General features: G+C 45.3%; 1 protein-coding gene across 6 annotated transcripts in view; it reads right to left on the bottom strand.

Annotated features, from left to right (window-relative positions):
* Positions 1–24,993, bottom strand: part of fhip1b (FHF complex subunit HOOK interacting protein 1B) — a 116,373-nt gene that overhangs the window by 41,614 nt on the left and 49,766 nt on the right. For all 6 annotated transcript variants that reach the window (XM_072262445.1, XM_072262448.1, XM_072262450.1 and 3 more), the window contains exons 3-4: positions 21,070–21,669; positions 20,634–20,792 (exon numbers count right to left, since the gene is read on the bottom strand). In XM_072262445.1, coding sequence (XP_072118546.1) covers positions 20,634–20,792; positions 21,070–21,669 — 759 coding nt within the window. The remainder of the gene's footprint in view (positions 1–20,633; positions 20,793–21,069; positions 21,670–24,993) is intronic.

Genomic DNA, 24,993 nt, shown 5'->3' with positions numbered 1-24,993 from the left:
CCATCTTTTGTTTTTACCTCAGCTTTGACTTCCCTTGTTAGCGACGGTTGTATTATTTTGCATTAGAGTATTTCTTCATTTTTGGGATATATCTGTCCTGCATCTTCGTCATAGATACGAAGATAGAGGAAAGGCTGAGGATCTTTAAGTGCGGTTAGGGTGTGGCAGGCATCACCGAGTCGTGGCTGAAGTAAGATCATAGTTGGCAGCTTACTGTCCAAGAATACACTTTGTATTGAAAGGACAGGCAGTTAGGCAGAGTAGGTGGGGTGGCATTTTTGTAAAAAATGAAATCAAATTCTTATAAAGAGGTGACATAGGATGAGAAGACGTATAATCCTTATGGGTAGAGTTAAGAACTGCAAGGAGAAAAAGACGCTGAAGGACGTTATACACAAGCCCCTGAACAGTAGCCACAAAATACAACAGGAGATAGAAAAGGAATGTAATAACGACAATCACAACCTACAGAAAATCTGCAGATGCTAGAAATCCAAGCAACGTACACGAATGCTGGAGGAACTCAGCAGGAGACGAGGGGGTGTACAGGAGCGAGATAAGCCAACTAGTGGAGTGGTGTCGCAGCAACAACCTGGCACTCAACGTCAGTAAGACGAAAGAGCTGATCATGGACTTCAGGAAGGGTAAGACAAAGGAACACATACCAATCCTCATAGAGGGATCAGAAGTGGAGAGAGTGAGCAGTTTCAAGTTTCTGGGTGTCAAGATCTCTGAGGATCTAACCTGGTCCCAACATATTGATGCAGTTATAAAGAAGTTACAGACAGCGACTATACTTCATTAGGAGTTTGAAGAGATTTGGTATGTCACCAAATACATTCAAAAACTTCTATAGATGTACTGTGGAGAGCATTCTGACAGGCTGCATCACTGTCTGATATTGGGGGGTGGGTGCTACTGCACAGGACTGAAAGAAGCTGCAGAGGGTTGTAAATTTAGTTGGCTCCATCTTGGGTACTACCCTACAAGTATTCAAGACATCTTCAAGGAGCAGTGTCTCAGAAAGGCAGTGTCCATTATTAAGGACCTCCAGCACCCAGGGCATGCTCTTTTCTCACTGTTACCATCAGGTAGGAGGTCCAGAAGCCTGAAGCACACACTCAGTGATTCAGGAACAGCTTCTTCCCCTCTGCCATCCGATTCCTAAATGGACATTGATCCCATGAATACTACATCACTTTTTAAATACATATTATTTGTTTTTTGCACGGAGCAGTGCTGCCAGGATAATCAAGGACACGACCCATCCAGCCAACACACTTTTCGTCCCTCTTCTCTCTGACAGAAGGCTCAGGAGCTTGAAGACTCGTACGGCCAGATTTGGAAACAGCTTCTTTCCAACTGTGATAAGACTGCTGAATGGATCCTGACCCGGATCTGGGCCATACCCTCCAAACATCCGGACCTGCCTCTTGGTTTTTTTGCACTACTTTCTATTTTCTATTTATGATTTATAATTTAAATTTTTAATATTTACTATCGATTTGTACTCCAGGGAGCGGGAAGCGCAAAATCAAATATCGCTGTGATGATTGTACGTTCTAGTATCAATTGTTTGGCGACAATAAAGTATAAAGTATTTTGATTTGCTTCAATATACGTATACTGCAATTTATTTATTTATTTCCTCCTTCTTCTTCTTCTTCTATATTATGTATTGCATTGAACTGCTACTGCAAAGTTAACAAATTTCACGACACACGCCGGTGATAATAAACCTGATTCGGATCCTGAGTGGGTGAATCAAGTTGGTTGAGACAGTCTTGAGGAGGGCTCCATAGAGTGCATCCGTGATGACTTTCTTGAACAGCACCTACAAGGGAACACGCTATCTTAGATCTGGTCCTGTGCAAGGACAGTAAGGATGTGGAGAGCCGGCCTTGGATAACTAAGGAAATAAAAGAAGGCATCAAACTAAAAGCTCATGCATACAAAGTTGCCAAGAGTAACAGGAAACTGAAAGATTGGGAAAACTTTAAAAAGCAACAAAGAACCACAAAGCAAGCAATAAAGAAAAGGAAGATAGATTATGAAAATAAACTAGCACAAAACATGAAAATGAATAGTAAAAGTTTTATAATTATATAAAGCGGAAAAGGGTGGCTAAGGTGAATGTAGGTCCCTCGGAGGATGAGAAGGGGTAATTGATATTGAGTAATGAGGAAAAGGCAGAGGCTTTGAATGACTATTTTGTGTCGGTCTTCACGGTGGAGGACACATCAAACACGCCAAAGAGAGATATTATCGATGCGATGGGAGGTGAGGACCTCCATACAATAGCTATCACTAAAGAGGTATTGCTGAGCAAACCTGTGGGCCTGAAGGTAGTTAAGTCCCCTGTCCTGATGGAATGCATCCCATGCTACTGAAAGAAACATAGAAAACCTACAGCACAATACAGGCCCTTTGGCCCACAAAGCTGAGCCAAACATGTCCTTACCTTAGAAATTACCTAGGGTTACACATAGACCTCTATTTTTCTAAGCTCCATGTACCTATCCAGAAGACTCTAAAAAGACCCTATTGTATCTGCCTCCACCACCATCACTGGCAGCCTATTCCACGCACTCACGTAAAAAACTTACCCCTGACATCTCCTCTGTACCTACTTCCAAGCTCGTTAAAACTGTGCCCTCTTGTGGCAGCCATTTCAGCCCTGAGAAAAAGTCTCTGACTATCCACACGACCAATGCCTCTCATCATCTTATACACCTCTATCAGATCACCTCTCATCCTCTGTTGCTCCAAGAAGAAAAGGCCAAGTTCAGTCAACCTAAGGCATGCTCCCCAATCCAGGCAACATCCTCGTAAATCTCCTCTGCACCCTTCCTATGGTTTCCACATCCTTCCTATAGTGAGGCGACCAGAACTGAGCACAGTACTCCAAGTGGGGTCTGACCAGGGTCCTATATAGCTGCAACATTGCCTCTCGGCTCCTAAACTCAATCCCATGATTGATGAAGGCCAATGCATCATATGACTTCTTAACCACAGAGTCAACCTGCGCAGCAGCTTTGAGTGTCCTATGGACTCAGACCCCAAGATCCCTCTGATCCTCCACACTGTCAAGAGTCTTACCATTAATACTATATTCTGCCATCATATTTGACCTACCAAAATGAACCACCTCACACTTATCTGGGTTGAACTCTATCTGCCACTTCTCAGCCCAGTTTTGCATCCTATCAATGTCCCGCTATAACCCCTGACAGCCCTCCACACTATTCACAACACCCTAAACCTTTGTGTCATCAGCGAACTTACTAACCCATCCCTCCACTTCCTCATCCAGGTCATTTATAAAAATCATGAAGAGTAAGGGTCCCAGAACAGATCCCTGAGGCACACCACTGGTCACCGACCTCCATGCAGAATATGACCCGTCTACAACCACTCTTTGCCTTCTGTGGGCAAGCCAGTTCTGGATCCACAAAGCAATGTTCCCTTGGATCCCATGCCTCCTTACTTTCTCAATAAGCCTTGCATGGGGTACCTTATCAAATAGCAGAAGTTATAGTAGAGGTTTTGGTGATGATTTACCAAAATTCTCTGGACTTTGGGTAGGTCCCAACGGACTGGAAGACGGCGAATGTCACACCACTGTTCAAAAAAGGATGCAGGCAAAAGGCAGGTAACTATAAGCCAGTTAGTTTAACACCTGTAGCTGGGAAAATGCTTGAAGCTATCATTAAAGAAGAAATAGTGAGGCATCTGGAAAGAAATGGATCCATCAGGCAGACGCAGCATGGATTCAGCAAAGGCAGGTCCTGTTTGACAAACTTACTGGAGTTATTTGAGGATATAATGAGCGCAGTGGATAGAAGGGAACAGATGAACGTTATTTACTTGGATTTCCAGACGGTGTTCGATAAGGTGCTACATAAAAAACTTATCCATAAGATAAGGATGCATAGGATTGGGGGTGATGTTTTAGGATGGATAGAGAAATGATTAACTAATAGAAAGCGGAGAGTTGGGATACATGGGTGTTACTCTGGTTGGCAGTCAGTGGTGAGTGATGTGCCACAGGGGTCGGTGTTGGGCCCACAACTGTTCACAATATACATTAACGATCTGGAAGAGGGGACCGTGTGTAGTGTATCTAAGTTTGCTAATGATATTAAATTGAGTGGAAAAACAAATTGTACAGAAGATACAGAGAATCTGCAGAGAGACATAGATAGGTTAAGTGAGTGGGCAGGGGTATGACAGATGGAATACAATGTTGGTAAATGCGAGGTCATCCACTTTGGAAGAGAAAATGGAAGAGCAGATTATTACTTAAATGGTAAAAAACTGCAACATGCTGCTGTACAGAGGGACTTGGGAGTGGTTGTGCATGAATCACAAAAGGTTGGTTTGCAGGTGCAGCAGGCTATCAAGAAGGCTAATGGGATGTTGGCCTTCATTGTTAGAGGGATTGAATTGAAGAGCAGGGAGGTTATGCTGCAACTGTACAGGGTACTGGTGAGGCTGCACCTGGAGCACTGCGTGCAGTTCTGGTCTCCTTACCTGAAGAAGGATATACCGGCTGTGGAGATGGTGCAGAGAAGGTTCATCGGTTTGATTCCAGAGATGAGGTGGTTAGACTATGAGGAGAGATTGAGTCGCCTGAGTCTGCACTTGTTGCAATTCAGAAGAATGAGAGGTGATCTTATAGAATCATATAAAATTAAGAAAGGAATAGATAAGGTAGAGACAGGAAAGTTGCTTCTACTGGTCGGTGAGACTAGAACTAGGGGACATAGCCTCAAGATTTGGGGGAGTAGATTTAGGACGGAGGTTAGGAGGAACTGTTTTTCCCAGAGAGTGGTGAACCTGTGGAATTCTCTGCCCAATGAAGCAGTGGAGGCTACCTCGTAAATATATTTTTAAGGCAAGGTTGGATAGATTTTTGCGGAGATGAGTACATGGTCAGATCAGCCATGATCTTATTGAATGGTGGAGTAGGCTTGACAGGCCAGATGGCCTACTCCCGCTCCTATTTCTAATGTTCTTATGCTTCTGGCTGAGGCACTTCATCCGGAGCTGGCCAAAGTTGATTTGAAGGGGATACTAGTAGGGATGACGGCAGAAAAACGACGCCAGAGTTTCTGGTGGGGATTTGGAAGGCACACGATAGATACATCCAGAAGATAAATAAGTATTCTAAAGGGATAATGACACAACCATAGCTGATAAGGAAAGTCAAAGATACCATAAAAGCAATAGAGGGGGCATATGACTGAGCAAAAATTAGTGGGGAGTTAGAGGATCGGGAAATTTTTAAAAACCAACAAAAGGCAACGAGAAAAACCATAAGGAGAATAAAGATTAAATATGAAGTTAATCTCATAAATAATATAAAAGAGGATACCAAACGATTTTTTCAGATATACAAAGAGTTAAAGAGAGGTGAGAGTAGATATTTCATCGCAGGAAAATGATGCTGGAGAGGTAGTAATTGGGGGCAAAGAGATGGCAGATGAACTGAACAAGTATTTTGTGTTAGTTTTCACTATGGAAGACACTAGCAGTATGCCAGGAACATGAGTATGTTAGGGGGCTGAAAAAATGAGTATAGTTGCTATTACTAAGGAGCAGGTGCTTGGGAAGCTGAAGACAGATAAACCACTTGGACCAGATGGACGATACCTCAGGGTTCTGAAAGAGGCAGCTGAAGAGATTGTGGAGGCATTAGTAACGATCTTTCAAGAAACACCAGATTCTGGGACAGTTCCAGAGGACTGAAAAATTGCAAACATCACTCCACTCTTCAAGAAGGGACAGAGAATCAGAATCAGGTTTATTATCATCGGCAAGTGTCGTGAAATTTGTTAACTTAGCAGTGGCAGTTCAATGCAATACATAATATAGAAGAAAAATATTAATAAATAATTAAATCAATTACGGTACACATATATTGAATAGATTAAAAACTGTGCAAAACCAGAAATAACATATATTAAAAAAGTGAGGTAGTGTTCACAGGTTCAATGTCCATCTAGGAATTGGATGGCAGAGGGGAAGAAGCTGTTCCTGAATCGCTGAGTGTGTGCCTTCAGGCTTCTGTACCTTCTTCCTGATGGTAACAGTGAGAAAAGGGCATGCCCTGGGTGCTGGAGGTCCTTAATAATGGATGCTGCCGTTCTGAGACGCTGCTTCTTGAAGATGTCCGGGGTACTTTGTAGGCTTGTACCCAAGATGGAGCTGACTAGATTTATGACCCTCTGCAGCTTCTTTTGGTCCTGTGCAGTAGCACCTCCCCCTCCCAATCAGACAGTGATGCAGCCCATGAGAATGCTCTCCACGATACAGCTACAGCACTCTTTGAGTAGTTTTGATGACATACCAAATCTCCTCAAACTCCAAATGAAGTACAGTCACTGTCTTGCCTTCTTTATAACTGCATCGATATGTTGGGACCAGGTTAGATCCTCAGAGATCTTGACACCCAGGAACTTGAAACTGCTCACTCTCTCCACTTCTGATCCCTCTCTGAGGATTGGTATGTGTTCCTTCGTCTTACCCTTCCTGAAGTCCACAATCAGCTCTTTCGTCTTACTGGCGTTGAGTACCAGGTTGTTGCTGTGACACCATTCCACTAGTTGGCATATCTCACTCCTGTACGCCCTCTCGTCTCCATCTGAGATTCTACCAACAATAATTGTATCATCAGCAAATTTATAGATGGTATTTGAGCTATGCCGAGCCACAAAGTCATGGGTATAGACAGAGTAGAGCAATGGGCTAAGCACACACCCCTGAGGTGTGCCAGTGTTGATCGTTAGCAAGGAGGAGATATTATCACCAATCTACAAAGATCGTGGTCTTCCGTTTTGGAAGTTGAGGATCCAACTGCAGAGGGAGGTACAGAGGCCCAGGTACTATAACTTATCAATCAGGATCATGGGAATGATGGTATTAAATGCTGAGGTATAGTCGATAAACAGCATCCTGATGTAGGTGTTTGTGTTATCCAAGTGGTCTAAAGCCGTGTGGAGAACCACTGAGATTGCATCTGCTGTTGACCTATTGTGGCGATAGGCAAATTGCAATGGGTCCAGGTCCTTGCTGAGGCAAGAGTTCAGTCTAGTCATGACCAACCTCTCAAAGCATTTCATCACTGTTGATGTGGGTGCTACTGGGCGATAGTCATTAAGTCAGCTCACATTATTCCTCTTAGGCACTGGTATAATTGTTTCCTTTTTGAAGCAAGTGGGAACATCCACCATAGCAGTGATAGGTTGAAAATGTCCTTGAATACTCCCGCCAGTTGGCTAACACAACTTTTCAGAGCCTTACCAGGTACTCCGTTGGGGCTTTCCACCTTGCGAGGGTTCACCCTCTTTAAAGACAGCCTAACATCGGCCTCTGAGACAGAGATCACAGAGTCATCAGGTGCAGCAGGGATCTTCACAGCTGTAGTTATATTCTCCCTTTCAAAGTGGGCATAGAAGGCATTGAGTTCATCTGGTAGTGAAGCATCACTGCCATTCATGCTATTGGGTTTCGCTTTGTAGGAATTACTGTCTTGCAAACCCTGCCAGAGTTGTCGTACATCCAATGTCGCCTTTAACCTCATTCGAAATTGTCCCTTCGCCCTTGAAATAGCCCTCTGGTGCAGACCCGAGTCACCAGCGTTGAATGCCACAGATCTAGCCTTCAGCAGATGACGTACCTCCTGGTTCATCCACGGCTTTTGGTGAGAATGTACAGTAAGCCTTTGTGGGCAGACACTCATCCACACAGGTTTTAATGAAGTTGGTAACAACTGCAGCATACTCATCCAGATTTGAAGATGAATAATTGAATATGGTCTAGACCACCAATTCAAAGCAGTCCTATAGGCGCTCCTGTGCTTCCCTTGTCCATACCTTCATGATTCTCACTACTGGTGCTGCAGTCTCTGCCTATACTCAGGGAGTAGAAGTACAGCCAGGTGATCAGACTTCCCAAAGTGAGGGTGTGGAACAGCACAGTAGGCATTCTTGATGGTGGTGTAACAATCGTCCAGTGTATAGTTTCGTCTGGTATTGCAAGTGATCTGTAGATGGTAAATGCTTAGTGATTTTTTCAGACTGAAGAAGAAGAAAATCTCCCAAAGCGATGGTGAAGTCTTTAGGGTGCGCTGTTTCGTGCGTGTTGATCCCATTGCTCAGATCATCTAAAGCCTGATGGACATTGGCCTGAGGCAGAAGGTATACTGCTACCAAAATGATCCCGGAAATCTCCCATGGTGGGTAAAATGGATGGCACTTTACTGCTAGATATTCCGGGTCTGGTGAGCAGAATTGAGACAGCACTGATATATTTGTGCACCAAGAAGAGTTGATCATGAGGCATATTCCTCCACCTCTGCTTTTGAGAGACTCTGTAGATCTATCCTGACGGTGTACAGTAAACCCGTTGATATGGATCGCTGCATCCGGTGCGGAAGGTGTTAACCAGGATTCCGTGAAACAAAAGACGCACACAGTCCTAATGTCCCTCTGATTCAGCACCCTGGCTCTGAGATCATTGACTTTATTCACCAGAGACTGCACATTTGCCAGCAAGATAGTCAGTTTTGGGAGTTTAAATCCCTGTTTCCTTAAACGCACTTGTAACCCCACTCTGCACTCATGTTTCCTCTGTGGAATCCGGCGAAGAGTATGTCCACAATCTGCCTTGTTTCCGTCAGTTTCAGGCAGCGATAGTTCATGTAATCTCATTAACACATCTTTGTTAACTGTACTGACCTTGAAAGCAGTTGTGTTTTTTAGCTGTATCAGGCTGAAACAAGAATATTTAATCATATCCATAGAGAGTTCTGCTGCCACACAAGTTGCCCTGGAAAGCAGGAGAAAGGCCAGTTCAACTGACTTCAGTGGCTGGAAAGATGTTGGAGTCCATTATTAAGGATGAGGTCTTGGGAATCGTGGAGGTGCATGATAAAATAGGCCAAAGTCAAAATAGTTTCCTTAAGGAGAAATCTGTTGGAATTTTTTGAAGAAATATCAGGCAGGATAGACACAGGACAGTCAGTAAGACCATAAGACCATAGGCTATAGGAGCAGAAGCGGGCCATTCGGCCCATCGAGTCTGCTCCACCATTCAATCACGGGCTGATCCAATTCTTCTGGTCATCCCCACTTCCCTGCCTTCTCCCCATACCCTTTGATGCCCTGGCTAATCCAGAACCTATCTATCTCTGCCTTAAATGCACCCAATGACTTGGCCTCCATAGCCGCTCGTGGCAATAAATTCCACAGATTTACCACCCTCTGACTAAAGTAATTTCTCCGCATCTCTGTTCTAAAAGGACGTCCTTCAATCCTGAAGTTGTACCCTCTTGTCCTAGAATCCTCTACCATGGGAAATAACTTTGTCATATCTAATCTGTTCAGGCCTTTTAACATTCGGAATGTTTCTATGAAATTCCGCCCCACCCCACCCCCATTCTCCTGAACTCCAGGGAATACAGCCCAAGAGCTGCCAGACGTTCCTCATACGGTAACCCTCTCATTCCTGGAATCATTCTTGTGAATCTTCTCTCTAATGTCAGTATATCCTTTCTAAAATAAGGAGCCCAAAACTGTACACAATACTCCAAGTGTGGTCTCACTAGTGCCTGATAGAGCCTCAACATCACATCTCTGCTTTTATATTCTATACCTCTAGAAATAAATGCCAACATTACATTTGCCTTCTTCACCACCAACTCAACCTGGAGGTTAACCTTTAGGGTATCATGCACAATGACTCCCAAGTCCCTTTGCATCTCTGCATTTTGAATTCTCTCCCCATCTAAATAATAGTCTGCCCATTGACTTCTTCCACCAAAGTGCATGACCATACACTTTCCAATGTTGTATTTCATTTGCCACTTCTTTGCCCATTCCCCTAAACTATCTAAGTCTCTCTGCAGGCTCTCTGTTTCCTCAACACTACCCGCTCCTCCACCCATCTTTGTATCATCGGCAAATTTAGCCACAAATCCATTATCCCATAGTCCAAATCATTGACATATATCGTAAAAAGCAACGGTCCCAACACCAACCCCTGTAGAAATGCACTGGTAACCAGCAGCCAGCCAGAATAGGATCCCTTTATTCCCACTCTCTGTTTTCTGCTGATCAGTCAATGCTCCACCCATGCTAGTAACTTCCCTGTAATTCCATGGGCTCTTATCTTGCTAAGCAGCCTCATGCGCGGCACCTTGTCAAAGGCCTTCTGAAAATCCAAGTACACCACATCTACTACATCTCTCTTGTCTACCTTGCTAGTAATTTCCTCAAAAATTGAAGTATGTTAGCCAGGCAGGATTTTCCTTTCAGGAAGCCATGCTGGCTCTGGCCTACCTTGTCATGTGCCTCCAGGTACTCCGTAATCTCATCCCTAACCATCAATTCCAACAACCTCCCAAACACTGATGTCAAGCTAACAGGTCTATAGTTTCCTTTCTGCTGCCTCCCAACCTTCTTAAATAGCAGAGTAACATTTGCAATTTTCCAGTCATCTGGTACAATGCCAGAATCTATCAATTCTTGAAAAATCATTATTAATACCTCTGCAATCTCTCCAGCTACTTCCTTCAGAACCTGAGGGTGCATTCCATCAGGTCCAGGTGATTTATCCACCCTCAGACCATTAAGCTTTTTGAGCACCTTCTTCAGCTGTAATTTTCACTGCACATACTTCACTTCCCTGACACTCTTAAATGTCCGGTATACTGCAGACGTCTTCCACTGTGAAGACTGATGCAAAATATGCGTTCAGTTCCTCTGCCATCTCTGTGTCTCTCATTACATATCTCTAGTGTCATTTTCTATTGGTCCTGTATCTACCCTCAACTCTCTTTTACCCTTTATATACTTAAAAAAGCTTTTAGTATCTTCTTTGATATTAGTGGCCAGCTTCCTTTCATAATTCATCTTTTCCTTCCTAATGACTTTCTTAGCTTCCTTCTGCAAGTTTTTAAAAGCTTCCCAATCCTCTATCTTCCCACTAACTTTGGCTTCCTTGTATGCCCTCTCTTTTGCTTTTACTTTGGCTCTGACTTCACTTGTCAGCCATGGTAGTGTCCTTCTTCCATTCGAAAATTTCTTATTTGGAATACATCTGTCTTGCACTTCCCTCAATTTTTGCCGAAACTCGTCATTTCTGCTCTGCTGTCCTTCCTGCAAATGTCCCTTTCGAGTCGACCTTGGCCAGTTCCCCTCTCATGCCATTGTAATTTCCTTTATTCCACTGAAACACCAACACATTGGAATTTAGTTTCTCCTTCTCAAATTTCAAAGTGAGCTCGATCATATTGTGATCACTGTTCCCTAGGGGTTCCTTAACCTTAAGCTCTCTTATCACCTCTGATCAGTACACAACACCCGATCCAGCACAGCCAATCCCCCAGTGGGCTCAACAACAAGCTGTTCTAAAAAGCCCTCCCTTAGACATTCTACAAATTCTCTCTCTTGAGGTCCACTACTGGCCTGGTTTTTCCAATTCACTTTCATAATAAAATCCCCAACGTTTATCATGACATTGCCCTTCTGACACGCCTTTTGTATCTCCTGGTGTAATTTGTAATGCACATCCCGGCTGCTGTTTGGAGGCCTGTATACAACTGCCATTAGGGTCCTTTTACCCTTGCCATTTCTTAACTCAACCAATAGAGACTCTACACCTTCTGATCCTATGTCATCCCTTTCTAATGATTTAATATTATACACAGGACCACACCACCCCCTCTGCCTACTAAACCATCTTTCCGATACACTGTATATCCTTGGACATTCAACTCCCAATGGCAGCCATCCTTTAGCCAAGTTTCAGAGATGGCCACAACGTCAGACTTGCCAATCTGTAGCTGAATTTCAAGATTGTTCATTTTATTTCTTACGCTGCGTGTATTAAAATGCAACAATTTCAGTCCAGTATTTGTTGCTTTCTGCCTTAACTGCACCACACCTCTATTGCCCTGTAACTCATCCCACAGCTGTGATTAAGCCTCATCTGCTGCCCATCCTTTCTATCATCTCTGTTGCACGCTATCTTTGATTTATTTCTGTTTTCCCCTTGCTCAGCCCTCTCACTCTGGTTCCCATCCCCCTGCAAAACTAGTTTAAACCCTCCTTAACAGCTCTATTAAACCTGCCCGCTAGGATATTGGACCCCTTTGGGTTCCGGTGTAACCTGTACTTTTTGTACAGATCGTACCTCCCCAGAAGAGGCCCCAATGATCCAGGAACCTGAAGCCCTGTCCCCCACACCAGTCTCTCAGCCATGCATTAACATGTCTGATCATGATATTCTTGCACTCGTTAGCACGTGGCACAGGCAGCAATCCTGAGATTACTACCCTGGAGGTCCTGCTTTTCAGCTTCCTACCCAACTCCCTAAATTCTCTCTTCAGGACCTCCTCCCTTTTTCTACCTATGTCACTGGTACCAACGTGTACCAAGACTTCTGGCTGTTCACCCTCTCCCTTCAGAATACTCTGCTCCCGATCCGCGACATCCCGTACCCTGGCACCTGGGAGGTTGTTTATTTGGATTTTCAGAAGGCCTTTGACAAGGCACTGCATATAAGGCTGCATAACAAGGAAAGAACCCATAGTATTACAGGAAAGATACTAGCATGGATAGAAGATTGGCTGACTAGCAGGAAACGAAGAGTCAGAATAAACTCGGCCTTTTCTCCTTGGAGCGACAGAGGATGAGAGGTGACCTGATAGAGGTGTATAAGATGATGAGAAGCATTGATCGTGTGGATAATCAGAGGCTTTTTCCCAGGGCTGAAATGGCTAACACAACAGGGCACAGTTTTAAGGTGCTTGGAAGTAGGTACAGAGGAGATGTCAGGGGTAAGTTTTTTACGCAGAGAGTGGTCAGTGCGTGGAAAGGGCTGCCGGCGACGGTGGTGGAGGCGGATACGATAGGGTCTTTTAAGAGACTCCTGGATAGGTACATGGAGTTTACAAAAATAAAGGGCTATGGGTAACCCTAGGTAATTTCTAAGGTAAGGACATTTTCGGCACAGATTTGTGGGCTGTAGGGCCTTTATTGTGCTGTAGGTTTTCTATGTTTCTATTCTATGTTTAAAGAGCATCTATTCTGATTGGCTGCTGGTGACTAGTGGTGTTCGACAGGGGGTGGTATTGGAACTGCTTCTTTTCACGTTATATTTCATCAGTTTGAATGATAAATTGATGGCTTTGTGGCCAAGTTTGTAGATGGAGTGGCAGGGACAGATTGGGAGAATGGACAAAGAAGTAGCAGATGGAATATAGTGTAGGGAAGTGTATGGTCATGCACATTCGTAGAAGGAATAAAGGCACGGGCTACTTTCTAAATGGGGAGATAATTTTTGAAAAACTGTGGTGCAAAGGGACTTGGGAGAACTCGTACAAGATTCCCTAAAGGTTAATTTGCAGGTAGAGCTGGTGGCAAGGAAGGCAAATGCAATTTTAGCACTCACTTTGAGAGGACTAGAATGTAAGAGCAAGGATATAATGCTGAGGCTTAATAAGGCTTTGGTAAGAGGCTTTGCTGTATACAGTATTCAACTTGTAACCACTCTATGTATCAACCCTCCAAACTTTTAGTTGGGATTTCAGACTGACACAAAATAATTGATTGCTTAATTACTCACCCCCTTTAAATCGGTATTTAGCAGATGCACCTCTGGCAGCAATTACAGCCTTCAGTCTGTGTGGATAGATCTCTATCAGCTTTGCACATCTGAAAACTGCAATTTTTCCTCATTCTTCTTTACAAAACTGCTCAAATTCTGTCAGATTGCATGGGGATTGTCAGTGAACAGCCCTTTTCAAGTCCAGTCACAAATTCTCTAATGGATTGAGGTCTGGAGTCTGACTTCCCCACTCCAGGACATTAACTTTGTTGCTTTTAAACCATTCATTTGTAGCTTTATGCTTGTCATTGTCTTGCTGGAAAACAAATCTTGCCCAAGTTGCAGTTCTCTTGCAGACTGCATCAGGTTTTCCTCCAGGATTTCCCTGTATTTGCTGCATTCACTTTACCCTCTACCTTCACAAGTCTTCCAGGGCCTGCTGCAGTGAAGCATCCCCACAGCATGATGCAGCCACCACCATGCTTCACGGTAGAGAAGATGTGTTTTTGATGACATGTCATGCTTGGCTGATGGCCAAAAAGCTCAATTTTGGTTTCATCAGACTATAGAACCTTCTTCCAGCTGACATCAGAGTCTTCCATATGCCTTCTGGCAAACTCTAGCTAAGATTTCACGTGATATTTTTCAACAGTACCTTTCTCTTTGCCATTCTCCCATAAAGTTGTGACTGGTGAAGAACCCAGGCAACAGTTGTAGTCGCAGTCTCTCCTATCTCAGCCACTGAAGCTTGTAACTCCTCCAGAGCTGTCATATATCGCTTGGTGGCCTCCCTCACTAGTCCCCTTCTTGCATAGTCACTCAGGTTTTGAGGACAGCCTACTCGAGGCAGATTTACAGCTGTTCCATATTCTTTCCATTTCTTGATGATTGACTTATCTGTACTCCAAGGGATATTCAGTGACTTGAAAATTTTCTTGCATCCATCTCCTGACTTGTGCTTTTCAATAACTTTTTCGCAGAGTTGCCTGGAGTGTTCTCTTGTCTTCATGGTGTAGGTTTTACCAGGATAATGACTCACCAGCAGTTGGACCTTACAGATACAGGTGTATTTTTACTACAATCAATTGAAACACCTTGACTGCGCACAGGTCTCCAAAAACAGACCTCTATTTAACTAATTATGTGACTTCCAAAACCAGCTGGCTGCACCCGTGATGATCTGGTGTGTCATGTTAAAGGGGCTGAATACTTATGTAATGTGTTTTATATTTTTAATTAATTTAGATCACTTTGTAGTGATGTTTTCACTTTGACACAGAAGAGTCTTTTTCTCTTGATTGGTGTCAAAAAAGCCCCAAATTAAATCCATTGTGATTCAATGTTGTAAAACAACAAAACAGGAAAACTTCCAAGGGGGATGAATACTTTTAATAGGCATTGAAGATCGCCAAACCCACGGGTTAGATCCCAGTCTGTAATCCACTCATGGGGATCTGTTATTCTATACATAAACCTCCCAAACCCATGGATTAGATCCCAGCCTATAACCCATTCCTGGGGATCTGTTATTACATACAGATATATCCCCAAATCCACTGATTAGATCCCAGCCTGTAACCCATTCCTGGGGATCTCTTATTTTATATATAAACCTCTCAAACCCCTGCATTAGATCCCAGCCTTAATCCCTGTTATTCTAAATATAAACCATAAGACAAAGGAGAGAATTAGGCCATCTGGTTCATCGAGTCTGCTCCGCCATTCAATCATGGCTGATCCTTCTTTCCCCTTCTCAGATCCATTCCCCGGCCTTCTCACAGTTACCCTTGATGCTGTGTCCAATCAAGAACCTATCAATCTCTGGCTTAAATACACCCAACAACCTGGCCTCCACAGCTGCCTGTCAAAACAAATTTCACAAATTCACCACCCTCTGGCTAAACAAATTTCTCTGCAGCTCTGTTTTAAATGGATGGTCCTCCATCCGGAGGCTGTGCACTCTTGTCCTAGACTCCTCCACATGGGAAACATCCTTTCCACATCTACTCTGTCTAGGCCTTTCAACATTTCAAAGGTTTTAATGAGATCCCCCTCCCATCCTTCTGAATTCCAGCGAGTACAGACCCAGAGCTATCAAACTTCCCTCGTAAGATAACCCTTTCATTCCTGGAAAAAAAAACCTTGTGAACCTCCCGTGACCGTCTCCCATATCAGCACTTCTTTTCTAAGATGAGGGGTCCAAAGCTGTTCACAATACTCAAGGTGAGTTCTCACCGGTGCCTTATAAAGCCTCAGTATCACATCCTTGCTCTTGTATTCTAGACCTCTTGAAATGAATGCTAACATTGCATTTGCCTTCCTCACTTTTACTATTAAGTGGATAGCTTTTACTATCCACTTTGATACTGTTTGCTAGCTTGCTTTCATAGTTCCTCTTTTCACTCCTAAAGTCCCCTTGCATCTCAAATTTTCGGATTTTCTCCCCGTTTAGAAAATAGTCTGCACATTTATATTCCAACATTGTACTTCTTGTCCATTCTCCTAATCTGTCTAAATCCTTCTGCAGCCTATGTGTTTCCTCAAGACAATCTGCCCCTCCACCAATCTTCGTAACATCTGAAAACTTGGCAATAAAGCCATCTAATCCATCATCTAAATCATTCATAAACAACATTAAAGGAGTGGTCCCAACACTGACCCCTGTGGAACACCACCAGTCACTGGCCGCCAACCAGAAAAGGATTCTTTTATTCCCACTCGCTGCCTCCTACCAATCAGCCAACGCTCTAACCATGTCAGTAACTTGCCCGTGATACCACATGCTCTTAACTTGGTAAGCAGTCTCACGTGTGGCACCTTGTCAAAGTCCAAATATACAACATCCACTGCATCCCCTTTCTCTATCCTACTTGTAATCTCCTCAAAGAATTCCAACAGGTTTGTCAGGCAGGGTTTTCCCTGAAGGAAACCATGCTGACTTTGTCCTGTTTTCCATCGTCTTCCACGGTGAAGACCGATGCAAAATACTCATTTACTTCATCTGCCATCTCCTTGGCCCCAGTTACTATTTCTCCGGCCTCATTTTCTAGCAGTCCTATATCCACTCTCATCTCTCTTTTATATTTTATATGCTCGAAAATGCTTTTACTGTCCACTTTGATACTGTTTGCTAGCTTGCTTTCATAGTTCCTCTTCTCACTCCTAATGATTCTTTTAAAAGCTTCCCAATCCTCTGTCTTCCGACTATTTTTTGCTTTGCTGTATGCCCTCTCTTTTGATTTTACATTAGCTCGAAATTCTTTTGTCAGCCACTGTTGTACTATTTTGCCATTCGAGTATTTCTTTGTTTTTGGAATATACCCTGTGCCTTCCTCATTTCCCCCAGAAACTCATGCCATTGCTACTCTGCTGTCATCCCTGCCAGCAGTTCCTTCAAATTTACTTTGACCAACTCCTCTCTCATACCACTGTAATTTCCTTTACTCCACTGAAATACTGCTATGTCAGACTTTACTTTCTCCTTATCAAATTTCAAGTTTCAATCATATTGTGTTCACTGGCTCCTAAGGGTTCTTTTACCTTAAGCTCCCTAATCACCTCTCATACATTACATAACACCCAATCCAGTATAGCTGATCCCCTGGTAAGCTCAATGACAAACTGTTCTAAAAAGCCACCTCGTAGGCATTCAACAAACTCACTCTCTTGAGATCCATTACCAACCTGATTTTCCAAATCGACCTGCCTGTTAAAATCTCCCATGACTACCGTAACATTGCCCTTTTGACTTGCCTTTTCCATCTCCTGTTGTAATCTGTGTTCCACCTCCCAGCAACTGTTGGGAGGCCTGTATATAACTGCCATCAGCGGCCTTTTACCCTTGCAGTTTCTTAACTCAACCCAAAAGGATTCAACATCTTCCAATCCTATGTCACATTGTTCTATTGATTTGATGCCATTCTTTACCGGCAGAGCCACACCACCCCCTCTGCCTACCTTCCTGTCCCTCCAATACATGTAAACTTGGATAGTCAGCTCCCAACTACAACCATCCTTCAGCCACGATTCAGTGATGGCCACAACATCATACCTGACAATCTGTAATAGTGCAACAAGTTTCTTATACTCTGTGCATTGAGATACAGGTGTCCCCCGCTTTTCAAATGTTCGCTTTACGAAACCTCACTGTTACAAAAAATCTACATTAGTATCCTGTTTTCGCTTTCAGAAGGTGTTTTCACTGTTATGAAGAAAGACAGCACGCGATAAAAAATCAGTGCGCGATGAAAGGCAGCGTGCGCCCCAAGCAGCCGCTCTCCCCCGGATTAGGAACGGCATTGCTTTAACACGTTGCATTGAGCAGCCGTTAGCAAGATGAGTTCTAAGGTGTCAGAAAAGCCTGAAACAGTAAGGGTGTTACACGTAGCGTAAAACTAGACATAATTAAGCGTTTCGATCGTGGTGAACGAAGCAAGGACAAAGTGAGTTTGGCTTGTGGAAGTTGACAAAGATGATGCTGAAGAGGTTTTGGCATCCCATGACCAAGAACTGATAGATGAAGAGCTGATGCAATTGGAAGAGGAAAGGATAACAATCGAAACCGAATGCAACCGAATGCAGAAAGTGAAGCAACTGCGTGAGATTTTCGCTGCAATGATAAAGTACGTCTTTAATTTTGAAAGGGTACGTAGGTTTAGGGGATATTTACAGGATGGTTTGAGTGCTTATAAAGAACTGTATGATAGAAAAATGTGCGAGGCTCAGCAGTTAAGCAAGCCTTCCACATCAGCCACAGCAGACGACGAACCTCGACCTTCGACGTCGAGGCGGGCAGTCATAGGAGAAGGTGAGCTGCCTGCCCTGATTGACGATGAGATGACACCCCAGTGTCCCACCACCCCAACACCCGGGCCCCGGACAGATACTGATTTGCAGAGAATGCAGCGGTAGCCGGGAGGCACACAGCACATCTTTAAGAAAAGAGCCGAAATAAACATGCTAATTAATTAGGTGCCACCTAGCACGTAAATGTCAGCCCAGATCAGAGACGACGCAATCGGAAATCGGCACTGATCTGGGCCGACAATTACGTGTCGGGCGGCACCTAATTAATTAGCATGTTTATTTTGGCTTTTTTCTTAAAGATGTGCTGTGTGCCTCCCGGCTACCGCACCACTGCATGCTTCGTGCCAGTGTATCGGTCGGCGGCCTGGACGGTGGGGGCCACTGCACCACCCCAACCTGCGACGACTCCGTCTAACACACCATCATCAGTGTGCTCGGCGCTGTTTTCCCAATTCCAGTAAGTGATACTACATTGTACATACATTACTTCTACTTTATATAGGCTGCGTATTTTTACGTGTTATTTGGTAGATTTGGCAGCCTCATAGCTTAAAGGTTACTGGAGAGCACGTTTATGCCAACAGCGCTTACGTGAGGTTTTCTGTCGAGAGCGCTTGCGTGAGATTTTCGCTACGGAGATCTGTGCAGGCAATCGTTGTAGAGAAGTATTTCTACGTTACATAGGCTGTGTACTTATCATATCATTCCTGCTTTTACTATATGTTACTGTTATTTTAGGTTTTATGTGTTATTGGTAGGTTATTTTTGGGTCTGCGAACGCTCACAAAATTTTCCCATATAAATAAATAGTAATTGCTTCGTCGCTTTACGACATTTTGGCCTACGAACCGTTTCATAGGAACGCTCTACCTTCGAATGGCGGGGGAAACCTGTATAACACTTTGAGTACTGTAATTGCTACCCTTTTTGATTCTGCATCCCCAATGCACTGATATTCACCCTGCTGGCTGCAATTTTGTCCTGCCTGTCCTTCCTGACAGTCTGACTGCATGCTATCTTTGCTTTTTTACCACCTGTCCTATCCTGAGTCCCATCACTCCGGTTTCCACCCCCCTGTCAAATTAGTTTAAACCTCCAAACCACTGGATTAGATCCTAGTCCGTAATCCATTCCTGGAGATATGTTTTTCTACATATAAACCCCAAACCCATGGATTAGATTCCAGCCTGTAACACACACCTGGGGATATGTTTTCTACATATAAACCCCAAACCCCTGGATTAGCTCCCAGCCTGTAACCCACTCCTGGGGATCTGTTGTTCATTATATGTCAGGATTAGTTACTGTGAAGATCTGGTAATCTGTGTATATATACACTCAGTGGCTGGTGTGGTTTTCTGCTGCCAACCACTTCAAGGTTCAACATATTGTGCATTCAGAGATGCTCTTCTGCACCCCACTGTTGTTACTCAAGTTAGTGTCACCTTCCTGTCAGCTTGAAACAGTCTGGCCATTCTCCTCTGAGCTCTCTCATTAACAAGTCATTTTCACCCACAGAATTGCCATTTCACCGGATGTTTTTTGCACCTATTTCTATGAATGCTTGGGGCTGTTGTGCATGGAAATCCCAGGAGAGCAGCAGCTTCTGAGATACTTAGACCACCCCATCTGGCACCAATAATCATTCCGTGGTCAGCACCACTTTGATCACATTTCTTCCCCAATCTGATGTTTGGTCAGAACAGCAACTGAACCTCATGACCATGCCTGCATGCTTTATGCACTGAGTTGCTACCACAGGATTGGCTGATTAGATATTTGCATTAACGGGCAGGTGTACAGGTCTACCCAATAAAGTGCCTACTGAGTGTATACACTCACTGTAGAGCCTATTTTGAGATCTCTTATGCTACTGATGAAACCATCACCCTGTGAATGAATTTGTTACATGTTAATTGAATTGAAACACACCGTGAAATGAGTTGTCTGTGTCAATGACCAAGACAGTCCGACAATGTGCTGGGAGCAGATTGCGAGTATCGCCATGCTTCCAGTGTCACAACTCATTAACCCTCACCTGTCTGTCTTTGGACTGTGGGAGGAAACCAGAGCATTCAGAGGAAATCCTCACAGTCAAGGGGAGCGTGCACAAACTCCTTACAGAGACCAGCAGACCCTGAACCCGGGTTGCTGATGCTGCAAAGCCCACTGGCGTGGTAGCGAGTGAACAGTGTGGTGCTGACGGTTCCTACCTGGATTACAGCATTGCAAAATTCCAGCGAGTTCATGAACATAGCAATGGAGGGAACGCCGACCCAGTCCTCACGGCGCAGTGCGTGCCAGTCATCCCCCCGCACCTCGATCTTCCGCGGCAGCGATGAGTATAGTGCGCTCAGCCCTGTGGCAAGCACCTGGGGGAGGAGACAGCAGGTCAGGGGAGAAGGGCACATGGGAGGAAAACACTGCCCCTCCCCATCTTTACTCTGTCGCGCACCAACCCTCCCTGCCACCCTCGCTCCTCTCCCCTCCGCCTCCTTCCCCTCACTTGCCTCCCTCCATCGCTCCCTTCATCTCCCTCTCTCCTATTCCTGCCCAACCGACCCCCCTCCCCTCACCGTTGGACCTGCCCTGTCCCCAGGCGACATCCATGCTGCACTCCCCTCCCACCAGGCCGACCCGCTCACTCACAGGACAGAAGTAGGAGTTGTTGGCGATGTAGCTGCCCACGGTGCTGCTGCCGGCAGACATTCCCATGATGAGGAGAAGCGCGTCGCGCGCCTGCTGCCCGATTAGGCCCTCGCGATGGATGAACGGCACAAGGATGGAGAAGATGAGGAGGTTGGCGGGGCGCTGGCTGGCCTCAGTGTGGACGAAGAGCTCGAGGACGGAAGGCTCCTTGGAGAGTGACACACACACCTGATTGAGGAGGAGCACGAGGCTGTTTTCCAGGGACGGAGAGTGTGGCTCTGTGCATGCCCCCAACAGCCTCGTCAGGGCGTTGAGGATGGGCTTGTGCCGCAGGAGGGGCTGCTGTGACTGGCTGACCAGCAGGTCAAACAGCTTGAGCTGCTCCATCTTGCCGGTATCATCAGGTTGCCGCCGCAGAGTCCAGCACAGTAGCTGGTCCAGCACGTCCTCGAGTATCACCAGCTCAAGGATGGGCCCCATTCCTCTCCCCTCGGGCGCCCGCTCCTCCGCCAGCAGGTACACCATCTGGTCAGTGTGGTTGCGCACGGCGCTCACCTCATCCGCCATCCGTGGGTCCCGCTGTTCCAAGATACGGCTCACCTGTAACACCAAATGGTGGCACGTCAGTTGGAGCAGAGGATCAGGTGGAGGGAGGTGACAGGAAGGGTTGGAAGGAGAGGGGCAGGGGAGGGAGGATGAGGGAAAAGGAAATGGGAGATGGAGGAAGAACAGGGAAAGGGGTAGTGAGAGGTAGAGGAAGGAGACAGAGGGGAGAGTGAAAGGTAAGGGGTGAGATACAGGAGGAAATGGGAGAGAGGGGAGAGAGGGGAGAGTGGGAGGTGAGAGGGGGAAAAGACGGGGGAAATAATAAGAGGGGGGAAAAGAGAGTGAGGGTTGGGTGAAGAAAGAAAGGAGAGAAGGGGTACAGGAGAGAGAGATGGCGAAGGAGGGAAAAGAGGGGGAGATAGGGCAGTGGGAGGTGAAAGGGATTGTAGAACTGGGGAGAGGGGAGAGGAGAGTGACAGAGGGAGAGGGAGGGAGAGAGGGAGAGGAGTGGATGGGAGGAGCAGAGAGGGAGAGCGGAGGGGAGAGAAGAGGGGTGGGGAGACTGGAGGGTGGAGGATTTGTGGTAGGGGTTCAGGAGGGGAAAGAGGGAGAGAGTCTGGCATCCAGTCAACAGCTCCTGTCTGGTGTGCACTTCCACCCCAAAACTCCCCAGCTCCCCTCTCTATGAAAATGCTTCTTGAAGTTTAAGCTGTGGGCTGTGGACAAAGCTGTGGGTCGACATTGCCCTCTGGGGTGGGGGGAGATATTTGCAGATGAACTCCTCCCTGCCTACGCACCCCGCCCCCCCCAAAAGCAGGAACTCTGTTACTGATGGGAGCTGGGCACCACAGCCATAGCAGGGGTCACTGCTAATTCTACCTGCCCTGGAAGTGGTCGGGATGAGCTCCTTTCTTGTTCCACACCAGTCCATCAGGGGAAGGGGGTCTCATGGTACCACTGGGAGGGACGCAGACCCAGCAGTGAGGAGAGGGGGCATGTGGTGTGGAGGAGAGGGGACCTGCAGATGGTGGCATTCACCCGCTGCCCTTCACACAGTGGAAAGGGTGAGCAGCTTCAAGTTCCTGGGTAACATACAGTATCTGAGGATCTACCCTGGGTCCAACATATTGATGTAATTACAAAGAAGGCACAGCAGCTATAGTTCATAAGGAGTTTGAGGAGACTTGGCATGTGCAAATGTCTACAGATGTATTGCAAAGAGCATTCTAACTGATTGCATCACCGCCTGCCTGGTATGGGGGCGGGGGGGGGGTGCTCTGCACAGGTTTGGAAGAAGCTGCAGAACGTTGTAAACTCAGCCACCTCCATCGTGGGCCCAAGTAACACCTTGCAAACCTCCACAGACAAGGTCATCTGTACTGTTTAATACAACAGCCCTCAAACACTTGCACTGCAGAGTCATCTGTGCTGTCCATTGGAACACCTCTCAAGCCTCCATAGAGATGGTCATCTGTGCTGCTTATTTGAACACACCTCAAACCTCCACAGACAAGGACATCCGTGTGGTCCAGTGGAACACTTCTCAAAACTTCACAGGCATTGTCATCCGTTCTGTCCATTAGAACACCTTTCAAACCTCCACAGACAAGGTTAATCATGTTATCCACTGGAACACCTCTCAAACCTCCACAGACAAGGTTAATCATGTTATCCACTGGAACACCTCTCAAACCACCGCAGACAAGGTTAATCATGTTATCCACTGGAACACCTCTCAAATCTCCACAGGGAAGTCATCCGTGTTGTCCATTGCAACACCGCCCAAACTTTAACAGACATGGTCATCTGTGCTGTCCATTCTCCACAGACAAGGACATCCTTGCTAAATATTAGAACTCCTCTCAAAACTCTACAGACAGGGTCATCCGTGTTGTCCATTAGACCATCTCTAATGGACAGACAAGGTTATCCCTGCTGTCCATTGGAACACCTCTCAAACCTCCAAAGCATGTGCGCACGGTTTGAACCTGCTTAACCATTCAGCCATGAGGTAATTTGCTGAGTCTGCTGTGCACTTCTTCCAAGGGTGCTCTGCATACTGATGGGCCATGCTCCTGCAGTCCAAACTGAGATCCAAAAGTTCAAGGGTTCATTCATTATTAAAGTATACAGTTCTGAAATTCTTCCGCTCTTTCTGAAGCCATGAAACCAAGAAAGAAAAGAAAGGCAGCATGATCTTCAATCCCCAAATCCCCCCTCTGTGCAAAAAAAACAAAAATGGAACAGGCACATCGACCCCCAAATCCCTCTCCCCATGCAAAAAAACCAAGAGATAGGGTGAGTAAACAAAGACTATTAAAATGATAAGGCTGAAAGAAGAGTGACTAGTCTAAAGCACACATCCAACATGCAGAAAAATCCTGGGCAACACTCTCTGGGTGCAGCAGCAGGCTCTCCCCTGAGCAACTGACCAAGAGGTAAGCAGCCAGTGCTCACTCTCTGCACTCACTTCAATGCTTCAATCTCCCTCGCCCCTTTAACTGGTGAACAATGGGAACCTTAATCGGCAAAATGGAGCCAAACATCACCTGGCTCACCAAAGCCTGCCCACTACCATGCCCTAACCTCTGTTCGATGGATCTCCTAGCTTTTGTATTTAATCCACGTCGACCAAGATGCCTAAGTTAACCTCATTTGATTGGTTTCGGAACCTACTCTCCCACCTCCTCCGGCAGCTCATTCCATGTACTCATCACCCTGTGTGTGAAAAACTGGTCCTTCAAAATCTTTTCCCTCTCATCTTAAAGCTGTGCCCTCTAGTTTTCGACTCCCTTACCCTGGGGAAAAAGATCATCTATGCTCCTTATAAATTTATAAACCTCTAAGTTCATCCCTTGGCCTCTTTAACTCCGGGGAAAATAGATATGGTCTATTTGGTCTCATTATTACTCAGGCCCTCAGGACCAGGCAAAATCCTTTCATGCACTCTCTTGCGTTCACACACCTTTTCCATAGTATGGTGACCTGAAAAGCATCTAGTACTCCCTGCCTTGCGATATTTTCCAAAGATTCAAAGTACATTTATTATCGAAGTATGTATACAGAATACAACTCTGAGATTTGTCTTCCTGCCGCCAGCCATGAAAGACAGATACACCCGTCGAAAGAAAACGTCAAACATACAAAGCATGAACAAAAGGAACAAAAAGCGAGCAAATAACACACAGAATGTTCAACATCAAACCCAAAAATCCTTAACAATTTAGCCAACAGTAACAGGACATCGTAAACTCCTATATTCAGTATCTCAGCTGATAAAGGCAGGCTTGCTGTACGCATTCTCCCACCTTCTCTCCCAGTGTTCCTGTTATTAGAGAACTAAGTACTTATACTCTACGTCTCTCTGTTCTACGATGC

The sequence above is a fragment of the Mobula birostris genome, chromosome 7 (assembly GCF_030028105.1).
Source record: "Mobula birostris isolate sMobBir1 chromosome 7, sMobBir1.hap1, whole genome shotgun sequence".
Taxonomy (NCBI): domain Eukaryota; kingdom Metazoa; phylum Chordata; class Chondrichthyes; order Myliobatiformes; family Myliobatidae; genus Mobula; species Mobula birostris.
Note: the sequence above shows the minus strand (reverse complement) of the source record. Positions and strands in the feature narration are given on the sequence as shown.